The 27,219-nt window shown below is 36.0% G+C and overlaps 1 protein-coding gene, 1 non-coding gene and 1 pseudogene across 2 annotated transcripts; 1 reads left to right on the top strand and 2 right to left on the bottom strand.

Moving 5' to 3' along the window:
• Positions 1 to 5,170: 5,170 nt before the first annotated feature.
• On the bottom strand, positions 5,171 to 5,656 carry LOC127108361 (uncharacterized mitochondrial protein AtMg00810-like). Its single transcript, XM_051045827.1, has 3 exons — positions 5,508 to 5,656; positions 5,329 to 5,465; positions 5,171 to 5,283 (listed from the first exon to the last, which is right to left on the bottom strand). Exons 1-3 carry the CDS (start codon positions 5,654 to 5,656, stop codon positions 5,171 to 5,173), a joined length of 399 nt encoding a protein of 132 aa, XP_050901784.1.
• Positions 5,657 to 11,127: 5,471 nt separating this feature from the next.
• LOC127108352 (plasma membrane ATPase 4-like) lies at positions 11,128 to 15,724 on the bottom strand (annotated as a pseudogene).
• An 8,900-nt stretch (positions 15,725 to 24,624) lies between these two features.
• Positions 24,625 to 24,731, top strand: LOC127117175 (small nucleolar RNA R71). The gene has a single exon (XR_007801933.1). It is a non-coding gene; the product is annotated as a small nucleolar RNA R71 (small nucleolar RNA).
• Positions 24,732 to 27,219: the final 2,488 nt, after the last annotated feature.

Raw genomic sequence — 27,219 nt, 5'->3', positions numbered from 1 at the left:
ATATGGTGAAAATAGTAAAGAAAAAATCGAAGGGTATGTCGAATCTGATTATGCAGGTTGTATGGATTCTAGAAAATCTATTTTTGGATATGTGTTCACTATGTTTGGTACAATGATCAGTTGGAAAACAACACTTCAGAAGGTTGTTGTCTTATCAACCACTGAAGTGGAATATGTCACCCTCACTGAAGCTGTGAAAGTAGCATTGTGGCTTGAAGGTTTTACTAAGGAACTGAAACTTCAAGGTCGAGTTATCACTGTTAAATGTGATGGTCAATTTTTTATACACATGTCAAAGAATTCAGCCTATCATGAGCGAACCAAGCATATTGATATGTGGCTGCATTTCGCCAGAGGGGTAATCGAGCATGGAGAAGTCCAAGTGCTGAAGGTTTTGACATATCATAATGTTGTTGATATGATAAAAAAAACATTACCAAGTTGTAAGTTTTTCCACTGTATGCAGTTGATAAAGCTGCATGAAGAAAGCTAGTTTGTTCCAAGATGGAGATTTGTAAGATATTAGATCAAACTCTAGTATGGTCGAAGGGTAGCTTCTTGGTTCAAAAATCCGACAGGATTATTAGCATGTAGTCAAAGTCTGTTCAATTTCTATAGTCGAAGTATGCTAGGACTGTTAGCATGTCGAATTGGGCCTGTTTTTTATGCATAATTGTTTAAGTTAACTTGTTCTCTAAGTTAGCTTGTGTAATGGGTCTGTGTGTAAAACCCATTAGTTTAGTGTGTTAGTTTTCTTATAAATAGCATATTAGTCTCTCATCATTGAATAACGCAAATCCTAATAAGGGTGAAGGATGTTATTTGCTACTTTGTAACACTTGTAATCTTGTTCCTAAGAGAAAGTAAAGAATAGCAGTTTATAAATAATTTCATTGTGTTCTTATTACTTTCCTTTTTTCTACCTTTGTGGATTTCTTGTCGATCAAGAAACTGATTATACTTTGTTATTCTGATATCGTTTTCATAACATGAGGAGATTAAATTTAAAAAAAAAATCTCAATTGATGTTGATATATAAACAACATCACTCAAATCCTATTTTTTCTCTATAAAGAGTTTTATTCACAAACCAGCTACATATTCTATTATGGTTGGGAAATTTGATTACTCTACTTCGAGGGTAAAAAAGCCCCCTAAGAAGAAAGATAAGAAGAAAAGACTAATTTCTCATTTCATAATTCTAAATCTCTCATTGAGAATACACATATAGAGCTACTAATGGATAATATAGTAAAAGATCTAAAAGCTAAAAAGTATAACTAAACACTAAAAGTCCAACTAAGATAAATTCAATTTATAAATTAAATATTTAAATTGGCTAAATTAACTCCATGATCCTATCATTACCTATCCCTTCAAAAACAATATTGTCCTCAAGGTTGTAAAATTTGCTCATAGAACCTTACTGTTTGAATGGTGACCGTAGATGCTATAGAGGTACTCAAATATACCCTAGAATCCTATTGTTTCCCTTTTTCAATCCACATTGATGTAACATAATCAAGAATTCCTATAGTAAAAAACTTGAATTTTGCTCTTTCGATTACTTAGGTTAGAATTTTGGTAACTCTAAAAGCGGCTACCTTTGATATAAGTTCTTCATCATGTAAGTTAGGAATGAGCCTAAGAGGGGGGGGGGGGGAATTAGGACTTTAGAAAATTTATTCAGATTTGGTGGATAAAGGTTCTTTTCTTTTCTGGATTGATAAGATGATGAAAGCTGTAAAGAGTGGGAAGTAAAGAACACCAGGAATTATACTGGTTCCCCTCACAACTTGAGAGTACTTCAATCCCCTTACAATGTGTAAGAGATTTTATTATTGTTAGATCTCCTAACGCAAGCCTCTAACTAAGTGATCAAGAACAATCCTCTTGAAAACTTAACTCACAAGAAAAGAAAACAATCCTTCCTTTTCTTGACACTTATATCCAACAATCCTGGATAATAAGCAACACACCTAAAACCAAACAATCATAGGTACTTAGGATTTTACAAAGTAATTTTGAATGAATATGAATAATTGTATTGGACAAGATTTTAATCAATTGATTAGAATCTTCTTCTCTTTCAATATGAAGGTTCAAGAAAAATAATCTCTAAGTGCTCAAGAATACTTTTAAAGAAAATGATATAAAAAATTTATTTCAAAAGTATTTGAATATGAAAATATAGATGAAAATGAATGTATAGAGATTTTGTAAATTAATTTGAAAGAGGTGAATTTGAAATGAAAATATAAAGAGTATTTATAGTATGAATGCATCCCTTCAATCATAACATGACAATGGTTAAAAAAGAAATCTGAGAATTGTTGATGAAAAGATGTAAGGTTTTGCCATGAAGAGTTATGATGAATTGGTGCAAGGAGTGGTGAAACAAAATTCAGATTTTTCAAAAATTTCCCAGCATCAATCAATTGACTCTCATGACCAATCGATTGACATAAACCAAAAACTGAAAAATACACTAAGATCAATCGATTGATATACAACACCAATCGATTGGTCCATCTTTGAAAACGAAAAATGCTAAAACAGAAATTTTGATCAATCGATTGCAATATAGGATCAATCGATTGACACAGGCAAAACTTTGAAAAAATTCTAAGTTAAAAAACTTTGAATATGCAATGTTTTAAACATTATTTTCAAACACAAAATCATGATAGAAAAAGTTTTATAATGATCATATAATGTATGGTAAAAACTTTTGAGCACTAGGAATATATTGTCAAGAATTCCATATACCTTTACTAGATCCATGAAAAACTTGAGCATAGTTGAGATAATCTTCTTTTTCCATTCTTTCGATATGGAGGGCTTGATATGTTGTCTTCATCAAAATCTTGAAGGAAACTTGTCTTCACACATCAACCATGTGAAACAAGACCATAACCTTCCCATCTTTTTGTGCCTAATTATATTTATTCTTTCAAATTTAACAACCTTAATATAAGTTATTCCCTCATCGTAAAGCATTGCCAGCAAACATTGAACCCAAATATGACATGTATCAATAGCCACCCCATGAAGACCAACCTTGTCCTAAAGGTTGTGGAAGAAGGGTTAAAGTCTTCATCACTGTGAACTTCAGGTTGAGTTTCTTCATCATCATTGTCTAGATATTTTACCTCATGGGTTAGGTGATTGTAGACAACTCCTATCTTCCTATTGACCTGCTTGATACTAATCATGAATGAAGGCTTTTCCATAGAGAAACAAAGTACATTCTCCATGTTGATGTTGAAATGATGTAAAATCCTTGTCAAGAAGTGTGCATAAGGCAAACCCTCATCATATTCATCATGGGACATCATATGAGAAAGAATTGTATGCCCCCAATCAACACGAAAATTATTTTTAATGGCATATAGGAGCATCATTTCTGGATCTGTTATAGTGCAATGATTTGAGAATCTAGGCACAATAACATAAACTAGAAAATAGTGCAACATTCTATCATCAATAGAGAACTTAGTTGGGGACTAGTACACACGTTCCGGGTGATCTCCTCTAAAGCTCTTATTCCTCTTGTTGTAAAATTGATTCTCAGACAAACGACTCAAGCTATAGTAGAAGGCATGTTTGCTATAGTCTTCCCACAGAGCCTTTGTGCCAACAAACTTGTGACCACCGGAATTTCGAGGATAGCACTTAACTCAGCGGTCGTCATGGAGATTGGAACTCCCTTCACCACAGATGTTAGTTTACCTTTCTTCTTCACCATGTTGGAATAAAATACTTTGACCAATTCGGAGTAAAAATTTGTATTATAACCGATGAGGTCACTCAATCCCAATTCCTCTAAAACAGTGGGAAAACTAAACACATCTTTAGGAAAAGAAACAAAAGAGCCATACTTTGGTTTCATGATTTTCTTATGGAAGAAGTATTTCTCGTACCTTTCTTGTTGACTCTTGGTGGTGAAAATCCTTGACAAATCTAGAGGGCCTCTAGAACTATAAGCCTTGCCTTTGCCTTTAGATTGAAGTTGAGAGGCCATGAAGGTTGCTTGGAGAAAAACAAGGGATTGAAGGAGAAAGCACAAGCCTTTGAGTGTATGAGACAAATCGTGTAGCAATGCTGAAAACTTCTTGTAGAAAGGTGTGGTTTTATGGTGATAAAGTGTAGTAATGATGGTAATGTGAAGAATCAAGTGGTTGGACCAAGAAAATAAAAAACAATGAATAGAAATAAAGTGACATAAAGACTATTAACAAGACTTGGTCAATAGAATGTACTTGAAAATAGGAAAAAGAGAAGGAATAGGAGAAAAAGTAGTAAAAGACAAAAATAAATAAATGATATATGGTAGAGTGTATCAGTAGAAATAACAGGAAGCACATGTGAAAGAATATTTGGAAAGAAATCATGCACATGTTGAACAAATAAAATTAAAAAATTTAATGACCAATCGATTGACACTCATGGACCAATCGATTGGCATAGTGAAAAAGTTGAAAAAATAAGAGGACCAATCGGTTGATGCTTGGAATCCAATCGATTGGTTGATGAAATGAATTTTTAAAAAAATAAAAAATTAAGGAACCAATTGATTGACAGTAGAATGTAATCGATTGAATGAACTTACTGTAAAAGAAAAAATTGAGAAATAAAGAGGGACCAGTCGATTGACACATGACCATCAATCGATTGACACCAAACAAATTTCGATAAATGCTTAAAATTAACACATCAGCAAACATACTTATTAAAATAGAAACATTTTCAATAACATTAAACAAGTAACAATTAATTACAAAATATTATGAGAAAGAGTGCATGTACCTTTTGTGAACCATTTGAGGGTCTTGATTCGATTAAATGTCATTTTCACTTAAAATACCAAGATCCCTTCTGATTTTATAGAATGCATCTCTTGCTAATGGTTTAGTGAAGATATATGCGAGTTGATTTTGTGTATCAATGAAGGATATCTCGATGTCGCCTTTGAGAACGTGATCCCTTAGGAAATGGCGACGAATGTCTATATGCTTGGTTCTTGAATGCATTATCGGATTCTTTGAAATATCGATGGCACTTGTGTTGTCGCATTTGAGAGAAATGCTTCTAAGGTTTATACCATAGTCGCGAATTTGTTTCTTTAACCAAAGAATTTGAGAACAGAAGCTACCAGCAGCGATGTATTCTACTTCAGCGATGCTGAGAGCCACACTCCTTGCTTTTTACACGGCCACGAGACTAGAGCATTTCCAAAAATGTAACATGTTCCACTCGTGCTTTTTCTGTCTGTTTTACATCCTGCATAATTTGCATCATAAAAACCAACAAGACTACATATAGTACCTTTGGGGTACCATAAACCGACATTGGATGTTCCTTTGAGATACTTCATTATTCTCTTTACAGCGGAGAGATGAGATTCCTTTGGAGATGCTTGAAATCGAGCACATAAACAAACACTAAACATAGTATCAGGTCGACTAGCAGTTAGATATAACAAGGAACCAATCATACCTCAATACTTAGTTATGTTAATTGGTGTTCCGGATTCATCCTGATCAAGATATGTCCCTGATCCCATCTGAGTGACTATATCTTTGCAAGCATCCATATCGAATATTTTGAGAAGTTCTTTGCAGTATTTAGATTGATTGATGAATATCCCATCCATTGTTTGTTTGATGTGCAACCCAAGGAAGTAGTTCAACTTACCCATCATGGACATTTCAAATTCTCCTTGCATGATTGTTGAGAATTCTTCACATAAGGATTCATTTGTGGATCCAAATATGATGTCATCTACATAAATTTGCACTAAGATAGTATGATGGTTAATTCTTTTGATAAACAGAGTAGTATCAACTTTACCTTTTTCGAACCCATGTTCGCAAACAAAATTACTTAACCTATCATACGACACCCTTGGTGCTTGCTTCAATCCGTACAAGGCCTTTTTGAGTTTGTACACATGATTGGGATGTTTGAAATTTTCAAATCCTGGAGGTTGACATACGTACACTTCTTCAAGTATGTATCCATTTAGGAATGCACGTTTGACGTCCATTTGGTACAACTGAAAATTCAAAGAACAAGCATATGCCAACAATAATCTAATTGCCTCTAGTCTAGCAACCAGGGCAAAAGTTTCTTCGAAATCAATACCTTCTTCTTAATTATAGCCTTGGGCTACCAATCTTGCCTTGTTCCTTACAATGATACCATTTTCATCTAGCTTGTTTTTAAAGATCCATATAGTACCGATAACATGCTTACCTTTTGGTCTAGGAACTAGATCCCATACTTAATTTCTTTCAAACTGATTAAGTTCTTCTTGCATGGATAGAATCCATTGATCATCATCTAAGGACTCTGTGATTTTGGAAGGTTCAATTTGAGAAACAAACGCCATATTGAGACATGCATCTTTAAGATTCAATCTTATTGCAACTCCTTGACTTATATCTCTAATGAATTTATCAATTGGATGATCCCGATGAGTTCTCCATTCTTTAGGTAGATCATTATCATTTGACTTTTGTTGATCTTGCTCATCTTGATGTTTTGGTTGATCATCATTGTTTCCACTTGAAGTATCATTTTGAGGAACTTCTACAAAATCATCATCATCATCACATAAAACAATATCCTCCTTGGAGGGGTTAGATTCATCGAAGGTAACATGCATAGATTCTTCAATTTTTAAAGTTCTTTTATTATATACTCTATAGGATTTACTAGTAAGAGAATATCCAAGAAATATACCTTCGTTGGACTTCTCGTCAAACTTACCTAGATTGTCTTTGTCATTGTTGAGGACAAATCATTTGCATCCAAAAATGTGAAAGTAAGAGATGTTTGGTTTCCTTCCTTTGAATAGTTCATAAGGGCTCTTTTTCAAGATAGGTCTAATAATAATTCTATTACTTATATAGCATGTCGTGCTTACCGCATCCGCCCAAAAATACTTTGGAAGATTTGAGTCGCTCAACATTGTTCGTGCAAGTTCCACAAGTGACCTATTCTTCTCTCCCCCACTCCATTTTGTTGAGGAGTCCTTGGTGCTGAGAAATTATGAAATATTCCATGTTCTTCGCAAAACTCTTCGAAGGAGGCATTTTGGAATTCTCCACCATGGTCGCTTCTTATGGAGGCAATAGTTAGCGATTTCTCATTTTGGATTTGCTTTGCATATTTCTTGAACGCCTTAAATGCATCATTTTTCTGCACTAAGAAGAAAGTCCAAGTGTATCTAGAGAAATCATCAACAATAACTAAAGCATATACATTACCTCCGAAGCTTCTTGTTCTTGATGGACCAAATAAGTCCATATGCAACAATTGTAGTGGCCTTGTAGTGGAAACCACATTTTTTATATGTGAAAGTTGGTTTGGTTTGTTTACCCTTTTGACAAGCATCACAAAGTCTATCTTTGACGAATTTTATCTTGGGCAAACCAATAACAACATCATGCTTTATAAGCTTATTCAAGTGTTCCATATAGATATGTGCGAATCTTTTATGCCACAACCATGACTCATTATTACTCACCATAAGACATTTTACCTTCAAAGAAACATCATCAAGGGAAATCATAAATATGTTATTAATTCTTGTACCTTTGAGTTTTACCTCATGAGAGACTTCATCTTCAATCAAGCATTCATCTTTGGTGAACTTGATTTTGAAGCCCTTGTCGCAAAGTTAGGTAATACTTAGAAGATTATGCTTTAGTCCTTCGACATAAAGGACATCTTCAATGGATGTGAAAGGTGGTGCTCCAACTTAGCCTAAGCCAAGAATTCTCCCTTTGTTGTTATCACCATATGTGACATAACCCTTGGCCTTCAATGCTAGATTTGAAAATTTGTTAATGTCTCCCTTCATATGCTTGGAACAACCACTGTCAAGATACCAAAGGTTTGAAGTGGTTTTCAAGCATACCTACAAAACATAATTAAGTTTTTTTAGGTACCCAAATTGCTTTGGGTCCTTCATAATTAGTGTCTTTCTTTACCCATACATAATGCCCACTTGCTACGCTGAAATTTCTAACATAGCACGCATTTGGTGTATGGCCAATTATTCCGCAATAAAAATAAGTAGGTTCAAAGTTGCTTCTATATCTAGGAACATAAGATTTCTTTTTAGGAAATATTTTCTTTTTAGGATAGTGATGAACAACTTTAGGCTTGTTTACTTTATCTTTGGATGATTGTTCATTAGCCTTAACAAAAACAGTTTTACTGGTACTTGGTTTGGAAAACTTTGAGTAACCAAGACCACTTTTATCATTTGAATATCTTTGTTGGCTAAGGACTCCTTCCAATCCAATTTGTCCTTTTTCATATCTTTCAAGAACTCTTTTTAATTGGACAATTTGGAAAGAAAGTGACTCACAGTTTTTACATCCAAAATTTTGTTTTTCACTAATCATCTTTTGTTTTTCATCGTTGACATCTTTTTCAATTGTCACGATTTTTCCTTCTAAAGATAAAATTGTTTTTTTGAGATGATATAGTTTTATACAGAATTTTGCATTCTTTAAGAAGTTCATTTATAGCACCTTGTGCATCACTATCGAAAAGAGAAAAGTTGCTACTAACCTCATCTTTTTCATCGTCGAAGTGGTATGAGGCCATTAATGCTAAATTTTCACATTCGTCGCTCTCCAACTCGGATGAAGAACTTATCTTATTATCTTCCCATGCAACATACACATTTTTGTTCTTGAAATCCTTCTTGCCTTTAAAGCTTCCTTTCTTTGAGCGTCTCAGACAATCTGGTTTTATATGACCTTGTTTTCCACATTCATAACCTGTGACTTCTTGTGTGGAAGTGGAAGCCTCCCTTTTCCTGAAATGTTTATTTCTTTTAGCATGAAAAGGTTTGTCATTTTTACCAAAAAACTTACCAAGCCTTTTAACAAGGAGCATGAAATTTTCATCTTCCTCCAATGCGGCCTCATATTTTTCTTCCTTTGATTCAACTTTTAAAGCAATTCCTTTGGATTTCTTATCCTGATTTTCATGCTTTTCAAGTCGTCCAGGTTCAAGTTCATGTTCTTGGAGTTTTCCGAATAATGATGCGGACGTCATTGTAGAAAGAATTTTCTTCTGTGATATGGCCGTAACTTTAGGTTGCCATTCTCTCGTCAAGGATCTTAGAACTTTAAGGTTGAGATCATCATTTATGAAGGTCTTTCCAAGAGCAATTAAGTGATTCGTTAAGTGAACAAATATTTTCTGCAAAGCAACAATGGATTCTCCGGGCTGCATTTTGAAATTTTCGTATTCTTGACTCAATATGTTTAATCTGGATCTTTTAACTTCAGTGGTTCCTTTGTGAGTCTCCACCAAAGTATCCCATATTTCTTTCGCAGATTTGCATTGAGCTATGCGGAAGAACTCGTCCATACTTAATGCACTTTGAAGAATATTGATGGCCTTCTTCTCATTAAGTATTCTCTTCTTATCGTCTTCATCATACGAGCTTTTGATCTTTGGGGTGCCAACACCATTGACCATACTTATCGGATTATGCGGACCATTTTCTACGGTTTCCCAGATTTCATCTCCTTGTGCTTCTAAATGTGCTTTCATGCGGATTTTCCAGAAGTCGAAATATTCTCCAGAAAATAGAGGTGGTTTATTGCTACTACTTCCATCTTTAAACACCGGGTTTACGCTTGCGAAAGCCATCGTCTGGATCTGTGGAGCAAGTTACCAAAACCTGCTCTGATGCCAAATGTAAGTTAGGAATGAGCCTAAGAGGGAGGGTGAATTAGGACTTTAGAAAATTTATTCTGATTTGGTGGATAAAGGTTCTTTTCTTTTCTGGATTGATAAGATGATGAAAGCGGTAAAAAGTGGAAAGTAAAGAACACCAGAAATTATACTGGTTCCCCTCACAACTTGAGAGTACTCCAGTCCCCTTACAATGTGTAAGAGATTTTATTATTGTTAGATCTCCTAAAGCAAGCCCTTAACTAAGTGATCAAGAACAATCCTCTTGAAAACTTAACTCACAAGAAAAGAAAACAATCCTTCCTTTTCTTGACATTTATATCCAACAATCCTGGATAATAAGAAACACACCTAAAACCAAACAATCCTTGGTACTTAAGATTTTACAAAATAATTTTGAATGAATATGAATAATTGTATTGGACAATATTTTCATCAATTGATTAGAATCTTCTTCTCTTTCAACATGAAGGTTCAAGAAAAAATAATCTCTAAGTGCTCAAGAATACTTTTGAAGAAAATGATATGAAAATTTTATTTCAAAAGTATCTGAATATGAAAATATAGATGAAAATGAATGTATACAGATTCTGTAAATTGATTTGAAAGAGGTGAATTTGAAATGAAAATATAAAGAGTATTTATAGTATGAATGCATCCCTTCAATCATAACATGGCAATGGTTAAAAGAGAAATCTAAGAATTGTTGATGAAAAGATGTAAGGTTTTTCCATGAAGAGTTATGATGAATTGGTGCAAGGAGTGGTGAAACAAAATTCAAAATTTTCAAAATTTTCCTAGCATCAATCGATTGACATAAACCAAAAACAGGAAAATACACTAAGATCAATCGATTGATATACAACACCAATCGATTGGTCCAGCTTTGAAAACGAAAAATGCTAAAACAGAAAGTTTGATCAATCGATTGACACAGGCAAAACTTTGAAAAATTTCTAAGTTAAAAAACTTTTGAATATGCAATGTTTTAAACATCATTTTCAAACACAAAATCATGATAGAAAAAGTTTTATAATGATCATATAATGTATGATAAAAACTTTTGAGCACTAGGAATATATTGTCAAGAATTCCATATACCTTTACTAGATCCATGAAAAACTTGAGCATAGTTGATATAATCTTCTTTTTCCATTCTTTTGATATGGAGGGCTTGATATGTTGTCTTCATCAAAATCTTGAAGGAAGCTTGTCTTCACACATCAACCATGTGAAACAAGACCATAACCTTCCCATCTTTTTGTGCCTAATTATATTTATTCTTTCAAATTTAACAACCTTAATATAAGTTATTCCCTCATCGTAAAGCATTGCCAGCAAACATTGAACCCAAATATGACATGTATCAATAGCCACCCCATGAAGACCAACCTTGTCCTAAAGGTTGTGGAAGAAATTCCAACCTTTCCAAATTTTAATACTCACTCTAAAAGTGTTGTATAACATAACTTTGGAGTAATTAGAGTTAGCTTTAATAAATAAAGCCAACCTAGTAGTCCTAACAACAAGAGGAATCACATGTTTCTTATACACACCCTTAATAAAAACTTCAATTAAGTTCATAATAATAAGAAATTTGTTAAGTGTAAAAGTCTATGTCTTTCCGCTGTCAAGAATGGCTACACCAACCATTTTCTCAATGGCAGTCATTCTTTTTTAATGGCACCTTGTTGAGAAAATTTATGAGAACAACTAGCCATTGACAAACAAAATTGTTGTCATAACAATATGAATTCTACCAATCAAAATGACTAACATGTTGTCAATTTCATTTCAATATTTGTGATGTTGAATAGGACACATGATTAAAATCTTAGCCATCATACCAACTGCAATGGAACAGATACGATAGTTGTTCAACATTGTTTGTATTGTCAACAAAATGTGTTGCTTTTTTGAAGAATGTGTTGACACCTGTTGTAATAACAACGATTTAAATTTCTCCTTGTTTGCATATTTAGCCTGAAAAAACTTCTTGTTTTGAATGTCGAGTTTTCGGGAGTGATTTTTCTACTATTGCTGCTTTGTTAACCCTTAAAGAATCACCTTTTAGAAGACGAGCATCAATTGGTATGATGTCACCAAGTTTGATGCTAATGATATCACTTGGAACTAGGATTGGAGCTTCTCTCTCACTCCATTTACCATCTGTAACACCCTAAATTTTATCGTGATTTTCTTCACTTGCATCTGCATAGTGCTATCATTCATATTTTTCATACATTCATTCAGTCAAAAACATTCATCAGGGTTTAGATGAAAAGTCAGGAGTTCTGACATTTTTATCTGGTCTTGATGACATTCATTCAATTATTTTGCTTGATTAAGTCAAAATGTTAGATATTTCAATCTCAGTGCACCGTTCATTCCATTTCATCATGTCTCAGAGATCTAGAGGGTGATAATCAAGAGTATTATCGTCATCTGAATATTTGTAGATTTTTAATTGTGATTGAGAATCAGAAGTAAATGGCCCAAGAATGATTCCTTTGTATTTGATTGTCTAGTCATGATTATTCGATCAGTAATTCAAAGCACTTATAAAAAATCTGCATTTGTTATTCTTCACAACATGTATTTCGTCCCGCATAACGATTAAAATATTAACCAAAATAATTTTTCGTATTTATAAGCAGACTCGTTGAATAAATTTTCAAAGTACGTCAAATTAGCAAGCAAAAAATTTCAAAACCAAGCTTGTAGACATTAGTATTCTTAATCTACGGTTCACGTAGTTTAAACCTGATGTGCTCGTTTTATTTTCCGAGTACTTTTTCGATCGCATTTTGATCAGCTTTAACATTTTAACTGATCATTTTACATTTTAAAGTTTGATCAAAACCTATATGTTTCCAATTAGTTTATTTCACGTTGATCATTTTTAGTGCATTCAATTTAATTTTTCGAGCAATTTTGCGTCCGACTGTTATTCGTTCTTATCCCATTTATTTTTATTTCTTGGTCAACATATTCATAAAAATCAAATAGAATTAATTTTATCGTGATTACTTTAAGAAGGTTTGATTTTATTTGATTTAAAATTTAAACTTATTCTACACTCAAAAATATCTAGAGTGCTAAAATTGGATTTGTTTTGTTTTAATTACATAAAAAGCATCACATGTGTTTGCAATTTGTTGAGAAAGTTCACATTGAGCAACACAGTGCCTCACTAGCATGCTATGTTGTTCTCGTTTTCAAAAAAATCCAAACACACGTGGCACTCTTCGGTTGGTTATCAATGTATAAAAGTTAGATATATGGAAAGGATGGGATAAGGTGCAAGACTTGGCGCTACAAAACTTTTATTTCTCTCTTTCTTTCCACTTTTTTTTCTCTTTTCTCCTCTTCTTTCTCATTTTTTGCCCAACTACATCATCTTCTTCCTCCTCTCAACACTCCTTCATCATCACTTTCAAACTAACAATAGAATCACTTCTTTACCATCGTCCAACCCACCATCACCCACCCACTAATTCATGCGCAACCGCCACCAAAATGATTTCCGATCAAAACAACCCCTCATCGGCGAAGTATCTTCTCCCATTTCCAGAAAAAAAACACTATTCAACCAAACCATTCTGAATCTTTTTCTTCGTGGCAGAATCCCTATCACATCCAGACTCAACTTTTGATCAACATCCACCAAACATCACCTCCGACACACCTCCAGAGAAAATCAACTCACATTCCACCGTGAAACACGCCCTCTGCTTCCACCATATTCTCTCAACCACCATAACTGGAAATCACTGCATTAATAGTTCCATTAAAACTTTGATATCCATCCACGCATCCTTCTTTGCATAAACCGTGGTGAAATTGAAAATTCACATATCCGAACAACAACAACGAACCGCAAACGAACCATCACCAACTCTTGTATCCCTCCTTTGTCACAGTTGAATTTTTTCTTTTCATTTTTGTGTTGATTTCCTTATTGTTTGTTTCAGTGGTTTGTGGCTTTATTATGTATTTTAAATTGAACGAGGGAAGTATGAGTGAGATTGGGAGCAACGTGAGAGAGATGGATTGAGTTGTTGATCGCTCGACTTTATGAGTCGAATTTGGGGTACAAACTGCAAGTGCACAGTTCTATCGCGTAGTTTTAAAAGATATCGATCCCACAGGGACTTATGAATCGATATACCGTTTTCTAAGGTTACTTCGTAAAGCTAAGGCGGATAATACTTTGATTGCTTGGGGGAAAAGTTAAAACTAAAATAAGATCTAAATTAAATATCAACTAAACGGATATCGGTATGTAGTTCGTCGTAATTAGGGAATCAATTCTTCGTTGGTTTCTTGGTTTTAAAATAAATCTTTTCAGTTGACACTATTGATTAAAAGTCTTATCTCAAACTCTCGCTCTGTTGGATAAACTATGATTTTATATTAACGTAGCTGTCACTTATTAGTTAAGTCAAAAACCACTTTTTGAAAACAATAGAATCCGTAGAAACTCTTTTTAAGAAAACACTAATCGTTTAAACACCCTTGTCTCAAACTCTCGCTCTGTTGACTTAGGTTATATAATTAAATTCAAATGCTTAACTCTCGTCCTCACATTCAACCTTTAAAAATACTTTTTGAAAAAGATTAGAATTTAATTAACTCTAAAAATTGCTTTCGCCCTGATCTAGAATTAATGTTCAATTTACAATGTCCAGTGAAAAACTCAAACTCTCGTTCTATTGATTTTAACTTCTTTATGTCTTTTACTTTCGTACAAAAACCTTGTTATTAAACCTGTAAATTGAGATCGTGAAAAGAGTGATTTTAATTTTAAACTTAATTAAACCAACTTAGTTTTGATTCCTTCATTCCGCTTACTTTACATACCGATACCTAAATAAATTAGCCAGACATACTAAACAGATCTAAATAATTATCATGCATAAACAGATTCATCTCAGGCAAGTAATATAAATCAACAATAAAGCAGGGCATATATAAATTCAAACAATAATTAAAGAACCTGAGTAATCAATAGCAGTCTTGAACACTCCACCACAGACGGTTGGATTTGTTCTTGAACTCTTCAATCAGACAGAAAAATAAAAGTGAAGGAATAAAAATCTAGGGTCTAACGTAAGGTTAGATCTAGTGAAAGGTACACAATAGTTTCCGGTGTAGAAACTATTGTGCGAAAAATTAATTAATTGCTGAAAGCTTAACTGGAAAAGAAAATAAAAAAATGAAAACAAAAAACTGCAATTAAAAGCAAAAACAGTAAAGAAAAATAATGGTATGCTTGCACGGCTGGAAGAGGAAAATTGAACGAAGTCGGAGAGCTTCTGTAGGGTTTGCACAGCCAATATTTATACTGGTCACTTTGTTGTAACGGTTTCCAAAATTCTTCCGTTCACGTTCCAATGGTCAAGCGTAACAATAGGCCTCAACGTCTTTGTTGCGCTTCTGAAGCCAAAAATATAGGAGAATGGTGTGACGTCCGTCACACCATGTGTTACGCTCGTAACACAAGTGGGTAAAGCGTGACGCTCGTTACAGCCTGTGTGACGCTCGTCACAGGCACAACGCCTGTGCTTTTGGGCTGGGCTTTGGCTTTTGATATTTGCTTCTTTTCATTCCTTTTTGCACCTCCTTTTCTTCCTTTTTCTCTTGTGCTTCAAATAAACTACCTGAGATAAATAGAAAGAAAATACCGAGTAATATCGCGTAAAATGAAATAAACTGAAGTAAATAATAATATAATTTAATTAAATCGAGTCCTAGAATGTGATATTATTTCATGTTATCAAACTCCCTCATACTTAGATCTTTGCTTGTCCTCAAGCAAAATACAGTATAGAAATCGCTTAAAAATTTAGCCAGGTGAAATTTCAAAACACACATCAATTCGTACTAGGTTGCAAATAGATTTTGTTTAGAAGCAACTTGAGTTTATTTCGACATCAAGAACTACCGTTACCACATCTGATAATCTTACCTCACGCAAACCAGTTCGAGTCATGCTATTATAGCTAGCCTGGTTCTTTTACTCTTATTTCACCCGTTTTCATTCTAGCGAAGTCACATTAAGCCCTTTATCGTTTCGCGCACATAGTGGAGTGACCGGTTAGTGATTCTGATCCCCTTTTAGCTAGAAATTCTGGTACATAAGTCGGATAACTTTGTTATTCAGTCCATTGCGAATTGCGGGGGATCGGACCGTAGTCTGCCCTACCAAGTTCAGTACCAGATACCTGCTGAACCAACTCATAATGGGTCTTTCGTATTATGTTTTTGCATGATTTGCAACCTTTGGATTAAATGATCTGGTGAGGATCACCTAACTTAGTTAGTGCATTTTCTGCTATATTTTTTTTATTTTGGGAATCATTCACTTATATTCATCGGCCCTCCACGTAGTTTGCTATTAAGATGGTGCTGACTTCTTGTATAAACTACTCGGGGTTACTATAAAGTTAAAAATCCAGGGACTTGTATAACAGCTGCCTTTCTGATCTAACATGTTAAGGTTTGTTTAGAGTGTCGGGGCGGTAATAATTTCTGTCTTAATTTGTCTCAAGTTTGATAAAATAAGCAACCTTTATACTTACTGAGTGTGTTGAATATTTGTTATGGCTCATGAAAATTTTGAGGGAATAGATAATAGAAATTTTTCACACTTTGGACTTAACTTAACATAAATCTATATTATAATAATTTTTTTTTTTTTATATAATTTCAAGGGAAATAACAATGGAAAGAAAGGTACATACTTGAAAAAGAAAAAGGAGGATAGAAAGAACACGGTTTCCCCCCCCCCCCCCCCCCATACTTAAATGAAACATTGTCCCCAATGTTTCAAAGAAAACAAAAGATAAATAAAAGGAGAAAAATAAACTAAAGTTAATGCTGCCTGCCGCCTCTTGTTCTTGGACCTGGTGATCGTTGACGTATTTTTAAGTCGTCAAATCTGCTGAATAACTCAGTGAACCGTTGATCGGTTATGGCATTCCTCGCTTCCTGTTGTTGTTGCATTTGGCGCATCATTTGCATCATTTCGAGATTCTGTGCTTGCATGCCATCAATAGCATCCATGATGTCGTCATTGGTTGCAGGCCTTCTTCGTCGGCGACGTCGTGGGGATGGACCAGCTGGATTATCGGAAGGGTTGAGCGGAACTGATTGTTGTGCAGGAGCATGATCACCTTGCTCCATTTCTTCGAACTCGTCAGTAGACGGATTGGCGTGTGAAGGCTCGGTAGCTTCGGGAGCATTTAGATCATAGATATGGCGGTTTGGATTGGTGACATCGGTTAAGGCAATGTTGGGTAGAACAACGCTTGGGACCTCTTGGTTGTTCACCATAAGATAATACCCTCCGCCTATCCTGTTCTTGATTAGGCGGCTGGACCGACAGTAGCTTATGTCCATAAATAGGGGAGGTAAAGATTCTAAAGTTTGGAGTCGGTCCCCTAGGTTTAAGCTAAGTGCTATGGTGGTGATTAATCCCCCAATTACAAAAGGTTGACGGCCTCTAGCACATAAGGTGCGAATATGACGAAATAGGAAGGAGGCGGCGTTTACCTTAGTATCCGGTTCGAAGACGCATTCGAGGAAGAATAATTCCTTTGCGTTGACCTTGCTGTTGTTTGGTCTTCCAAAAACTGTGTTTTGCAGGATGCGGATGAAGTACCGGATGGTTGGGTTATGTATATGGGAAGCAAGGAGCACATCCCAGTTGTTGGTATCTACGCCGGATATTTTCTTAAATAGGTCGAAGGCGTGTATGTTCCACTGGGAATTCGGAGGGATTCTCGGGTGGATTTGACCTTCTACAGGGAACTGTAGCATGGTGCTCAATTGGTTTTGGGATAGGGAGTATTCAGTGTTGAACATACGGAAGGTTGCGGTATCGGTTAAGAATTCGTCTTCACCGGTGGGAGTGTTGTATGCGTATGAACTTAAGAATTCTAAGGTTAGGGAGGGGTAGGTAGGTTGATTATGTGTGCATAGAAAGGTTAAATCAGCAAGACGGAGCATCCACTCTATACCTTGAAGTAATCCTAATTCTTGTAAACAAGTTAAATCAGGATACCTGGTAGAGGTGACACCTCGCTGTTGGAAACGCTCGAACTGCTCCCTTTGATAATTATCATCTTCAGATCGGAAGATGATGTTTCCAAAATTTTGATTTCCCGCCATACTGATGAATGAGTTGGAAGAAGTAATAGGAAAGAAAAGAAATGTATTTGATTGTATAGAATGGTTGTGATGTAGGAAGAAAGGTATGGTGGGTATTTATAGGAAAAAAATTTGAAGTTGGAAAGGAAGTGGTTGAAAAGTAAATAAATGTGGGTTAATGTGAATAAATGGGGAAGGTAAAAAGGTGAAGTGGTGTAACGGTCGTCACCCAACGGCTAGTAACGTTAACATGGTCAGACGGTGTCACGCTCGTGACAGGGGCGTTACGGGCGTCACAGGCACTTGGCGTGACGTCCGTGATAGATTGTGTGACGCTCGTCACACAGCCATTCTGGCATGGTTACTGCTTGCGTTCTTCATAATAATTATAGTAATTTATTTTATTTTTTTGTTTTGCTTCAGATTATTTTATTCTGCTATTTAAATGTCCCTTGCATGCTATGCTACTTTGCATAATAAATATATTTTTCTTTAATAAGTTATGTAGGCAGCAACAGTAGAGAGCATTATTGATAGATATTGCATAATTCATAATAAAGTAGAATAAATCAATAGCTTCATAAAATAATCATAATGTAACATTGGAAGAAAATAAAAAAAGAACAAAAATGCGAAAGAAAAACAAATGTGAACATAATTTGAAATGACATTAATGAATAATCTATCTTAAAACTAAACAACTAAGAAAAACAACTTCTACCCATCTGCACGATCTCTGGCCGGAGGAGCAAAGGAGTTAACACGGTTTAGCAACTCGTGAAACTGATTTGTCATCATGTTCATGTATCCCAGAAATTCCTGTCCCATGTTAGCTAACTCGTCTCTGAGGGCGACTTGTTCCGACATCAAAGCTTGAATGGCGGTGTTATAATCAGTTCCGGGCATATGATGTCTAAGATCGAGTATTGCTGATTCTTCGGCCGGGACAGACTGAGGAGGAGGATCAATATCATAATAACCAGATGGTGTCAGAGGGTCAGATTCGGCATAAGGAATCTGGTCATCACAAATCTCATAGTCCTGGATGGATTCAGTGGATCTAGCAGGAGAGGGTGTTGCGTTCAGATCGTAGAGCCAGTTATTGCGGTTATGGACACTAGTCCTAGGATTGGGCGTGGTGAATAGGCAAAGAGCTTGGTTATTAATTATAAGCTCAAACTCGTCAGACCCTAGGTTTGCTATAAACATAGTGTTGAAGAGGAAGGGTATACTCATAATAGTAATGCCACAAAAAGGGCTTAAGTCAAGCATAGGCTGACGTAATCCGATAGCATTACCAATCATGGTTATCAAACCGCCTATTCGAATTGGTGCTCGTTCATCTTGGATAAGGTGGTCTAAATTTGCTAGCATAAAAGTGGCACCGTTTACTGGACGGTTCTGGGAAGCACAAAATATGATGAAGAGTTCATCACGTGAAACTGTGGTACTGTTTGGCTTCTTCCCAAATAAGGTGTGGGTCAGGATCTTATGGAAATAACGAAAGGCCGGGTTATGTATGTTTCCAGAGAGAAACTCATGTTCCTCGGGATCGTCATTTCCAGTCAAGCTTCCCCAAAAGTGTTCAAGTTCTCTATATTCAACAAATACAGGACACTTTGTCTTAGTCCAAGGGCAGTCATTGCTCAGTCATCAGCATACAGGCTAGGTAGCATCTCTCTCGTGGCTAGTTCCTCAAACTTTTATTTCTGAGCTTTCCCTCTGAATTTGATACCCATACGATCAATTTGTCCCATCAGGTTAATGTTAGCTAGAGAAAAGAAAAACAATAGTTTTAGTCAGGATTTGGCCAAATGCCGAAAGAAGAAGAAAAAGGGTTTTTTAATAAATTAAAATAAATTAAGAAAGAATACTAAATAAAATTTAAAAGAATAATTAAGGAAGAAATGAACATATAAATATTGGTGGGTTGTCTCCCACTAAGCGCTTTGTTTAATGTCGCAAGCTCGACATAAAAACTATCAATTATAATCTATAAGTTCTTGAGGCATCTCGTCTAAGTGTAAGACTTGCGAATCTTCATTGTTTTCTGCATAGTGATAATGTTTTAGACGTTGCCCATTTACGGTAAACGGTTCCATAGATTTGCCTTTAATTTCTACCGCTCCACTGGGAAAAACTTTGGTGATTTGGAAAGGACCTGACCATCTAGATCGTAGTTTTCCCGGGAATAGCTTTAGCCTAGAGTTAAATAAAAGGACTGTATCGCCTTGTTTGAAGATTTTCCTTGATATGCGCTTGTCATGCCATTGTTTTGTTCTTTCTTTGTAGATTCTGGCATTTTCGTAAGCGTCTCTTCTGAGTTCCTCTAATTCGCTTATATCAAGGATTCTCTTTTCACCGGCGGCCTTATAGTTTAAATTTAGATTTTTAATAGCCCAATAGGATTTATGTTCTAATTCTACCGGGAGGTGACATGATTTTCCATAAATGAGCTTAAATGGGATTGTCCCTATGGGAGTTTTGTAAGCAGTTCGATAAGCCCATAAAGCTTCTGGTAATTTCAACGACCAGTCTTTCCTTGAGGTGGCGACTGTTTTTTCTAATATTTGTTTAATCTCTCTGTTAGACACTTCCACTTGCCCACTGGTTTTAGGGTGGTAAGGTGTCGCTACTCTATGTCTTACGCCATACTTAAGCAGTAGTTTTTTGAGTACCTTGGATATGAAATGCGATCCACCATCACTGACTACTATTCTTGGGACACCAAACCTTGGAAATATTATATTCTTAAAGAGTCTAGTTACTACTCGTGTGTCGTTTGTTGGAGAAGCTATAGCTTCAATCCATTTCGATACATAGTCAACTGCCACGAGTATGTATTTGTTACCGAAAGAGGATGGAAAAGGTCCCATGAAGTCTATTCCCCACACGTCGAAAATCTCTACTTCCAAAACGCCTTTTTGTGGCATCTCGTCACGTCTAGATATGTTTCCTGTGCGTTGACATCTGTCACATTTCTTAATAGCTGCATGTACATCCTTCCATATATTTGGCCAATAAAAACCGACTTGTAGGATTTTAGAGCAGATCTTGGATGTACTTGCATGTCCACCATAAGGAGCGGAGTGACAGTGTTGGATTATATTTTTTACCTCTTCTTCGGGTATACACCGACGGAAAATACCGTCGGGGCCTCTTTTAAAAAGTAAGGGGTCATCCCAGTAATAGTGTTTTATGTCATAGAAGAATCGTTTCTTCTGCTGGTAGGATAAAGTAGGTGGAACTATTCCGGCAGCTAAATAATTGACGAGATCAGCGTACCATGGTGTAGCAGATATAGCTAAGGTGGTTTCTACCTGTTTATCAGCGTTATTTTCTTCCAAAGTAGCTATAAGCTTATCGTACGAGAAATCATCATTAATTGATGTTCTTTCCGGTTCAAGGTTCTCAAGTCTAGAGAGGTGATCTGCTACTACGTTTTCAGTTCCTTTCTTGTCTTTGATTTCCAAATCGAACTCTTGTAGCAACAGGATCCACCTTAGGAGTCTAGGTTTAACATCCTTTTTTGTTAAGAGGTATTTGATAGCAGCGCGGTCAGTGTAGACGATTATTTTGGCTCCGACCAAGTAAGAACGAAATTTATCTAGCGCAAATACTACTGCTAGAAGTTCTTTCTCGGTTGTGGCGTAATTCATTTGTGCTTCATCTAGAGTTCTACTTGCGTAATATATAACGTGAAGCTTTTTATCCTTTCGTTGTCCTAAAACAGCACCCACAGCGTAATCACTGGCATCACACATTATTTCGAATGGTTCGTTCCAATCTGGTGTCTGCATTATGGGCGCGGAGATCAGTGCCTGTTTTAGCGTTTGAAATGCTTCTAAACAGTTATTGTCGAATATGAATTCAGCATCCTTCATCAATAGCCCGGTTAAAGGTTTAGTTATTTTAGAGAAGTCTTTAATGAATCGTCGGTAAAAACCGGCATGTCCTAAGAAGCTTCGTACTTCTCTCACAGTTTTCGGAGGTTGAAGGTTTTCGATTACCTCTATTTTGGCTTTGTCTACTTCAATTCCTCTGTTCGAGATGATGTGTCCTAAAACAATTCCTTCTTGTACCATAAATTGGCATTTTTCCCAATTAAGTACTAGGTTTACTTTTACACATCGCTCTAGAACTCTTTCTAGGTTTTCAAGGCATTCTTCAAAGCTTTGTCCGCATACGGAAAAGTCATCCATAAATACTTCCATGATGTTTTCGAGAAAATCGGCGAATATTGCCATCATGCATCTTTGGAAGGTTGCAGGAGCATTACACAAGCCAAACGACATTCGTCTATAAGCGAAGGTACCAAAAGGACACGTGAACGTTGTCTTTTCTTGGTCATCAGGGTGAATTGGTATTTGAAAGAAGCCTGAATAACCGTCTAGATAACAGAAATGAGAATGTTTTGCTAATCGTTCTAACATCTGGTCAATGAATGGTAAAGGGAAATGATCTTTTCGGGTTGCTTTGTTTAGTTTCCTATAGTCAATGCACATTCTCCAACCCGATTCGATTCGTTTGGTTATAGTTTCTCCTTTTTCATTTTCAATAACTGTTATACCTCCTTTCTTTGGTACTACGTGTACAGGACTAACCCATTGGCTATCAGATATAGGATATATGATACCTGCCTCCAATAACTTGGTTATTTCCTTCTTCACTACCTCACTCAGGATCGGGTTTAGTCTCCTCTGGTGTTCCCTAGAAGTTTTACAGTCTTCTTCTAGCATGATGCGGTGCATACAAATAGAAGGACTTATTCCTTTAAGATCGGTGATGTTGTATCCTAGTGCAGTTGGATATTTTCTTAAGATATGCAGGAGTTTTTCTGTTTCGAGTCTTCCTAGGTCAGCATTAACTATCACTGGTCGTTCAAGTTCTAAGTCTAGGAATTCATATCTCAGATTTTTGGGAAGTGTTTTCAGGTCTAGGGTTGGCTTCTTAAGGCATTGCGTAGGGTCCGGTGTTATTGCTAAACATTGGTTAAGTTTGTCTTCTACAAGATAGTCAGATGATTTGTCTTTTTCTAACTCTGTTTCTTTTATGCATTCATCGATGATATCCATGAAGTAACATGTGTCATCTATTGCAGGTGCTTTCAAAAATTGGGAAAGAATGAACTCAATTTTCTCTTCTCCTACTTCGAAGGTGAGTCCTCCTCGTTTTATGTCTATGATCGCACCGGCGGTTGCTAAGAACGGTCTTCCCAGTATAATGGGTGTAACTTCATCTTCTCTAATATCCATAATTATAAAATCGGTTGGAATGTAGAATTGACTTATGCGCACTGGAACGTTTTCAAGAATTCCTACAGGATATCTAACGGAACGATCTGCTAGTTGCACAGACATTTTAGTTGGTCTTAATTCTCCCATTTCCAGTTTCTTGCATATGGATAAAGGCATAACACTAATACCGGCTCCTAAATCGCATAAGGCTTTGTCAATGACAAATTTTCCTATGTGACAGGGTATAGAGAAATTACCTGGGTCTTTAAGTTTAGAAGGCATATTCTGGATTATAGCGCTACATTCAGCGGTGAGTGTAACGGTTTCGCTATCTTCAAGTTTCCTTTTATTAGAAAGAATTTCTTTTAAGAACTTAGCATATGAGGGCATCTGCGTAATAGCTTCTGTAAACGGAATTGTAACGTTTAATTGTTTCAGTAGGTCAACAAATTTTTTAAATTGGCCCGCATCTTTGGTTTTAATAAGCCTTTGAGGGTAAGGGATAAGTGGTTTATAAGGTGGTGGAGGTACATAAGGTTCCTTCTTTTCTACGGTTTCCTTATTACTCTCTTCCTTTTCCTTAGATTCACTTTCCTCCTCAGTTGACTTTTTAGAGTTTTGGTTTTCTATCCTTGGGTCAGACGGTCCTTCCACTTCCGTTCCACTTCTCAGTATAATTGCATGAGCGTGGCTTCTCGGGTTAGGTTGGGGTTGGCCAGGAAATGTACCAGTTGGGGCAGCAGTAGGCGCTTGTTGTTGAGCTACTTGTGATATTTGCGTTTCCAGCATTTTGTTATGGGTAGCCAGGGCATCTACTTTACTTGCTAGTTGTTTAATTTGTTCGCCAGTGTGTACATTCTGGTTTAAGAAATCTTTATTGGTTTGCTGTTGAGAGGCTATAAAGTTTTCCATCATGATTTCCAAGTTGGATTTCCTAGGGGCGTTATTGTTAGGTGTAGATGGGATCGGCTTCTGATATCCCGGAGGTATAGCTGGGGCTTGATTTGGAGATTGTCCAGGTGCGTATAAAGCATTATTACTCTTATATGAAAAATTTGGATGATTCTTCCAGTTTGAGTTATAGGTATGCGAATAGGGGCTTCCTTGAGCATAGTTCACTTGCTCCGCTTGGATTCCTGTTAGGAGTTGACAATCTGCAGGAGTGTGACCTTGGATTCCACAGACTTCGCAATTCTGAGTTATGGCTACCACGGTGGCTGGAGGTGATACATTTAAACTTTCAATTTTCTGGACCAGAGCATCCACTTTTGCATTAACATGATCAAGGTTACTTATCTCGTACATGCCAGTTTTCGTTTGAGGTTTTTCCACCATTGTTCGTTCGCTTCCCCACTGATAGTGGTTTTGAGCCATGCTTTCGATAAGTTGGTAAGCGTCAGCATAAGGTTTGTTCATTAGTGCACCACCTGCGGCGGCGTCTATTGTTAACCTCGTGTTGTACAAGAGACCATTATAGAAGGTATGAATTACTAACCAGTCTTCCAAACCATGGTGTGGACAAAGTCTCATCATGTCTTTGTATCTTTCCCATGCTTCGAAAAGAGACTCGTTATCTTTCTGTTTAAATCCATTTATCTGGGCTCTCAACATAGCTGTTTTGCTTGGCGGAAAATATCGGGCAAGAAAGACTTTCTTCAACTCGTTCCATGTGGTGACTGAGTTGGAAGGAAGAGATTGAAGCCATCTTCTAGCGCTATCTCTTAACGAGAAAGGAAAAAGACGAAGTCGAATTGCCTCTGAAGTGACACCATTAGCTTTAACAGTATCAGCGTATTGAACAAATACGGATAAATGAAGGTTTGGATCCTCGATAGGATTTCCAGAGAATTGGTTCTGTTGCACTGCCTGTAACAGTGAAGGTTTAAGTTCGAAGTTGTTTGCTTCGATTGCGGGTGGAGCAATACTCGAATGCGGCTCATCTTGCGATGGAGCGGCGTAATCTCGAAGAGCACGAGCTGGTTCTGCCATCTCGGGTATTGAAGGGAAAATATTTTTGAAATCAGGAAGTTCGACAGGAGGGAGATTGTTTGCAGCACGATATTCCTGAATTCGTCGTAACACTCGGAGATATAGTTCGATATCGTTGATTCGTAAGTAGAACGGCTTGCCTTGTGAGCGAGTGTGTGGCATACAAATCAACGAAAGAAAAAAAAGAAAAGAAAAATAAGCCTTAGTCTCTACAGCATAACAGAAGAGTTACGATATCGACTAAATAAAAGTCCCCGGCAACGGCGCCAAAAACTTGATCGCTCGACTTTATGAGTCGAATTTGGGGTACAAACTGCAAGTGCACAGTTCTATCGCGTAGTTTTAAAAGATATCGATCCCACAGGGACTTATGAATCGATATACCGTTTTCTAAGGTTACTTCGTAAAGTTAAGGCGGATAATACTTTGATTGCTTGGGGGAAAAGTTAAAACTAAAATAAGATCTAAATTAAATATCAACTAAACGGATATCGGTATGTAGTTCGTCGTAATTAGGGAATCAATTCTTCGTTGGTTTCTTGGTTTTAAAATAAATCTTTTCAGTTGACACTATTGATTAAAAGTCTTATCTCAAACTCTCGCTCTGTTGAATAAACTATGATTTTATATTAACGTAGCTGTCACTTATTAGTTAAGTCAAAAACCACTTTTTGAAAACAATAGAATCCGTAGAAACTCTTTTTAAGAAAACACTAATCGTTTAAACACCCTTGTCTCAAACTCTCGCTCTGTTGACTTAGGTTATATAATTAAATTCAAATGCTTAACTCTCGTCCTCACATTCAACCTTTAAAAATACTTTTTGAAAAAGATTAGAATTTAATTAACTCTAAAAATTGTTTTCGCCCTGATCTAGAATTAATGTTCAATTTACAATGTCCAGTTAAAAACTCAAACTCTCGTTCTATTGATTTTAACTTCTTTATGTCTTTTACTTTCGTACAAAAACCTTGTTATTAAACCTGTAAATTGAGACCGTGAAAAGAGTGATTTTAATTTTAAACTTAATTAAACCAACTTAGTTTTGATTCCTTCATTCCGCTTACTTTACATACCGATACCTAAATAAATTAGCCAGACATACTAAACAGATCTAAATAATTATCATGCATAAACAGATTCATCTCAGGCAAATAATATAAATCAACAATAAAGCAGGGCATATATAAATTCAAACAATAATTAAAGAACCTGAGTAATCAATAGCAGTCTTGAACACTCCACCACAGACGGTTGGATTTGTTCTTGAACTCTTCAATCAGACAGAAAAATAAAAGTGAAGGAATAAAAATCTAGGGTCTAACGTAAGGTTAGATCTAGTGAAAGGTACACAATAGTTTCTGGTGTAGAAACTATTGTGCGAAAAATTAATTAATTGCTGAAAGCTTAACTGGAAAAGAAAATAAAAAAATGAAAACAAAAAACTGCAATTAAAAGCAAAAACAGTAAAGAAAAATAATGGTATGCTTGCACGGCTGGAAGAGGAAAATTGAACGAAGTCGGAGAGCTTCTGCAGGGTTTGCACAGCCAATATTTATACTGGTCACTTTGTTGTAACGGTTTCCAAAATTCTTCCCTTCACGTTCCAATGGTCAAGCGTAACAATAGGCCTCAACGTCTTTGTTGCGCTTCTGAAGCCAAAAATATAGGAGAATGGTGTGACGTCCGTCACACCATGTGTTACGCTCGTAACACAAGTGGGTAAAGCGTGACACTCGTCACAGCCTGTGTGACGCTCGTCACAGGCACAACGCCTGTGCTTTTGGGATGGGCTTTGGCTTTTGATATTTGCTTCTTTTCATTCCTTTTTGCACCTCATTTTCTTCCTTTTTCTCTTGTGCTTCAAATAAACTACCTGAGATAAATAGAAAGAAAATACCGAGTAATATCGTGTAAAATGAAATAAACTGAAGTAAATAATAATATAATTTAATTAAATCGAGTCCTAGAATGTGATATTATTTCATGTTATCAATTGTTTTTGTTTTTAAAACTTATTTTGTTGTTTGTTCTGTCTGTAAGAAGAACCGAGCAATAAGGGGGAAGAAGAGGAAGGATTTTGTTGTTTTTGTTGACTTTTTTCTCCCCT

The sequence above is a fragment of the Lathyrus oleraceus genome, chromosome 1 (genome assembly GCF_024323335.1).
Source record: "Lathyrus oleraceus cultivar Zhongwan6 chromosome 1, CAAS_Psat_ZW6_1.0, whole genome shotgun sequence".
NCBI lineage: Eukaryota > Viridiplantae > Streptophyta > Magnoliopsida > Fabales > Fabaceae > Lathyrus > Lathyrus oleraceus.
This window is presented reverse-complemented; position numbering and strand designations above follow the sequence as displayed.

What these genes read in the sequence shown, in the direction of transcription:
- LOC127108361 (XM_051045827.1), bottom strand. Translation starts at nt 5,656, where the DNA reads ATGGATGGGATATTCATCAATCAATCTAAATACTGCAAAGAACTTCTC. An exon ending in ACACCAATTAACATAACTAA is followed by an intron (nt 5,466 to 5,507) that starts GTATTGAGGTAT and finishes TCTAACTGCTAG; the next exon opens with TCGACCTGATACTATGTTTA. An exon ending in CGGTTTATGGTACCCCAAAG is followed by an intron (nt 5,284 to 5,328) that starts GTACTATATGTA and finishes CAAATTATGCAG; the next exon opens with GATGTAAAACAGACAGAAAA.